Source organism: Nerophis ophidion, linkage group LG18, assembly GCF_033978795.1.
Source record: "Nerophis ophidion isolate RoL-2023_Sa linkage group LG18, RoL_Noph_v1.0, whole genome shotgun sequence".
NCBI lineage: Eukaryota > Metazoa > Chordata > Actinopteri > Syngnathiformes > Syngnathidae > Nerophis > Nerophis ophidion.
Window position 1 is genome coordinate 42,717,846 of NC_084628.1, and position 4,258 is coordinate 42,722,103.

The 4,258-nt window shown below is 32.7% G+C and overlaps 1 protein-coding gene across 2 annotated transcripts in view; it reads left to right on the top strand.

The window, feature by feature from the left end:
* Positions 1 to 3,114, top strand: part of il12a (interleukin 12a) — a 38,547-nt gene extending 35,433 nt beyond the window's left edge. For both annotated transcript variants that reach the window (XM_061878143.1, XM_061878145.1), the window contains exons 5-7: positions 598 to 741; positions 854 to 895; positions 2,531 to 3,114. In XM_061878143.1, the coding sequence (XP_061734127.1) occupies positions 598 to 741; positions 854 to 895; positions 2,531 to 2,671 (327 nt within the window). In that variant the 3' untranslated portion in view covers positions 2,672 to 3,114. The remainder of the gene's footprint in view (positions 1 to 597; positions 742 to 853; positions 896 to 2,530) is intronic.
* The last annotated feature ends 1,144 nt before the right edge of the window (positions 3,115 to 4,258 follow it).

Below are 4,258 nucleotides of genomic sequence, written 5' to 3' on the forward strand. Positions count from 1 at the left end.
ACATTATATATATACATATATATATATACATTATATATATACATATATACATATATACATTATATATATACATATATACATATATATATATATACATGTATATATGTATAAGTGTATATATATATATATATATATATATATATATATATATATAAATATATATATACACATACATATATATACATATATACATTCTTATATATACATACATATATATGCACACATACATACAAACACACACATATATATATATACATACATATATATACACATATATATATTTATGTATATATACATATATATACACATATATATATATACATATACATATATATATATATATACATATATATACATACATACATATATATATATACATACATATATATATACATACATAAATATATATACATACATATATATATACATACATATATATATACATACATACATATATACATACGTACATATATACATATGTTCATATATATATATATATATATATATATATATATATATATCGTTTCTTGCATGGACATGAGTGCAGGTGTACCTAATGTAGTGTCCAGTGAGAATCAAGGCATTGTGTCCCGACAGAGCGAGTGTCTGCTGAACATGAAGAAGGACTTGCTTCACTATCACGCCGTCATCCAGTCCTACCTCAAGTCCACCCACAGGAGACCTAAAGAGCAAGAGGCGCTTTTCCTCCCCACCTTGAGAAGCATCCAGAACCTGCAGCAGGTGTGTCACCTTCACACTCTCATTATTCATGTAAACATCAGAATTAATACATGCGCTGTTGTTTTGTCTTTTCTTTTAAATGACGCTCACTACAATGTTGTTTTTTCAACAGAAGTGTTCCCCGATGGCAAATAACGGACAAGACTTGGCAGAGGTATTTCAATCCATTTTAAGTCTGGTGGAAGATTGACCCGAATATAGGACGACTCGGAATATCAGACAACCGTGGAAAAAGGTTGACCTTAACTATAAGATGGGCTTGAATTTAAGATAACCCTGAATATAAGACTTACCTTAATATGAGACAACACTAAAATAAAATGGCCCTAAATATATGATTACCCTGAATACATGGCTCTGAGTATAAGTCAACTCTGAAAATATGATGACGCTGAATATAAAATGCCCCTGAGTATAAGACAACACTGAAATAAGATGCCCCTAAATACGAGATGACCCTGATAAGACAACACTGAAATAAGATGACCCTTAATATAAGACTACCCTGAAAGTTTAATGCCCATGAATATAAGACAACTCTGAAAATATGATGACGCTGAATATAAAATGCCCCTGAGTATAAGACAACACTGAAATAAGATGCCCCTAAATATGAGATGACCCTGATAAGACAACACTACAATAAGATGACCCTGAATATAAGACTACCCTGATGGTTTGATGCCCCTGAATACAAGACAAATCTGAAAATACAATGACCCTTAATATAAGACAACACTAAAATAAGATTACCCTAAATATATGATTACCCTGAATTCATGGCCCTGAATATAACACAACTCTGAACATATGACGACGCTGAATATAAAATGCCTCTGAGTATAAGACAACATTAAAATAAGATGCCCCTGATATAACAACACTTAAATAAGATGACCCTTAATATAAGACTACCCTGAAAGTTTAATGTCCCTGAATATAAGACAACTCTGAAAATACAATGACCCTAAATATAGGATGCCCATGAATATAAGACAACACTAAAATAAAATGACCCTAAATATGATTACCCTGAATACATGGCCCTGAGTATAAGTCAACTCTGAAAATATGATGACCCTGAATATAAGATGTCCCTGAGTATAAGACAACACTCAAATAAGATGCCCCTAAATATAGGATGCCCCTGAATACAAGACAACACTAAAATAAGATGACCCTAAATATACGATTACCCTGAATACATGGCCCTAAATATACGATTACCCTGAAAATATGACGACGCTGAATATAAGACAACACTAAAATAAGATGACCGTGAATATAAGACAACTCTAAAAATGTAAGTATCCAAAATGTAAGATTAACCTAAATATTGGGAGACACTGAATTCAGGGCAACTCTGAAAATATGATGACCTTAAATATGAGATGACCCTGAATATAAGACAACAAGATTAACCTGAATATGTGGAGACACTGGGTGTTCCATTCAGTTCATACATTGAAAATTCCATTAGGCTTTTTTAGGGCGGTCTCTCATAACGTTTTTAGCGTTCAATCGGACATTATTGTGAGGTTTTGTATTCGTGTTCCTAAAAATCAGATAAACTGGCCACTGGACACTCTTTTTTTCTCTCTAAATTTGGACCCCCTGAGTCAAAACATTTCCAAAGTGTCCAGACATGTGACTGGAATGCTGGTTTGCCCTCAGACTGGGTGGACACAGTCCAGAACGTCCATAGTCTGGTATCAGCCTCAGTTCAGGATAACGGGACAAGTATTAGAAAACGTAACCAACCTGTGTGTCTTCTTGTGCTGTGTTGAAGGAGGAGGCGTACCAAAGGTGGGGCTCCAACCCCTTCACTAACAGACTTGAGATGTGCAAGACCATGAGAGGCTTCTACATCCGAGCCATCACCATCAACAGAGCCATCAGCTACATCTCGGCCGCCCATCACAGGAACTAAACGATCCTGCTCGGCGTTGATATCAGTGCAATCACCCTTGAAAAGTTCAAAGAAGCAAAGTATCAGAAGTGAAAAATGTCGGACCCTGTCTGACGAGAGCCTCGTACTAACACAAACCTCCCATAAAAACATTCCAGAATTTCTCTGAACCGTGAGCTGGGTTTCCTTCTCGTGTTCCTGGTCCAGGTTGCTGCTGTAGGCAGGATTTGCAAAGCTTCATTTCTGCAGGGAAAATGAGAAAATAACTTCAGCTTCCATGTATTTATTTTACTAGAGCGGCCTCTGCTGGCCATAATGGGAAACTACCTCACACTGATATTGAAACAAGTCAACAGTTGGCCAATCTTTCCAATATTTGGGAAACACTTTTCTGTCACCACTCTATTTATTATTATCTATTATTATCTTTCTAAAGTTGTAATAAAGCACATGTTGTGAATCAAGGTGGCGTGAAGTCAATGACTGACATCTTTTCTGTACAAACAAAAGCATTTTAAATATTTGTCTGTTATCCAGACACAAGAAAAGTAATTTGGGATATTGTTGATACTGGTTTTCTGAGGCATTTAATTAACAGTAATTATTGTAAATAATTAATGTCATTTTAGTATTAAGTGTCATTTAAAAGTGAGGAATGCAAATGTAGTTTTTCTTAGACTTAGAGAATAATTTGTAGACAAATACAAGTATTCTTTCTGCACACTTGTATATAATACTACCTTAACATTTGATGATCAAAATAATTATACACTTATTTAATAATTCCACCTTAACGATTTACAACAAAATAATTATACACCTATTTATTACTACCACCTTAAAATTTGACAACACAATTAAACACTTATTTAATAATACCACCATAACATTTGACAACAAAACCATTATACGCTTATTTAATATTACCACCTCAACATTTGATGACCAAACAAGTATACACTTATTTAATAATACCACCTCAACATTTGACAACAAAACCATTATACGCTTATTTAATATTACCACCTCAACATTTGATGACCAAACAAGTATACACTTATTTAATAATACCACCTCAACATTTGACGACCAAACAATTATACACTTATTTAATAATACCTTCACATTTGACAACAAAATAATTATGCACTTATTTAGTAATACCACCTTAACATTTGACAACTAAACAATACGCTCATTTAATAATACCACCTTAACATTTGACGATCTAACAATTATACACCTACTTGATAATACCACCTTAACATTTGACAACAAAACAATAATACACCGATTTAAAAATACCACCTTAAAATTTGACAAAAACACAATCATACACCTATTTAATAATACCACCTTAAAATGTGACAACAAAACAATTATAAACTTATTTAATAAAACAACCTTTACAATTGACAACCAATCATACATATTTAATAATACCAACAAGACATTGGACAACCAAACAATAATACTTAATACCACCTTTATATTTGACAACAAAACAATGATACACCTATTCAATAACACCAACATAACATTTGACAACACAATGATACACTTTTTTAATAATACAACCTTAACATTTGATGACCAAACAATTATACA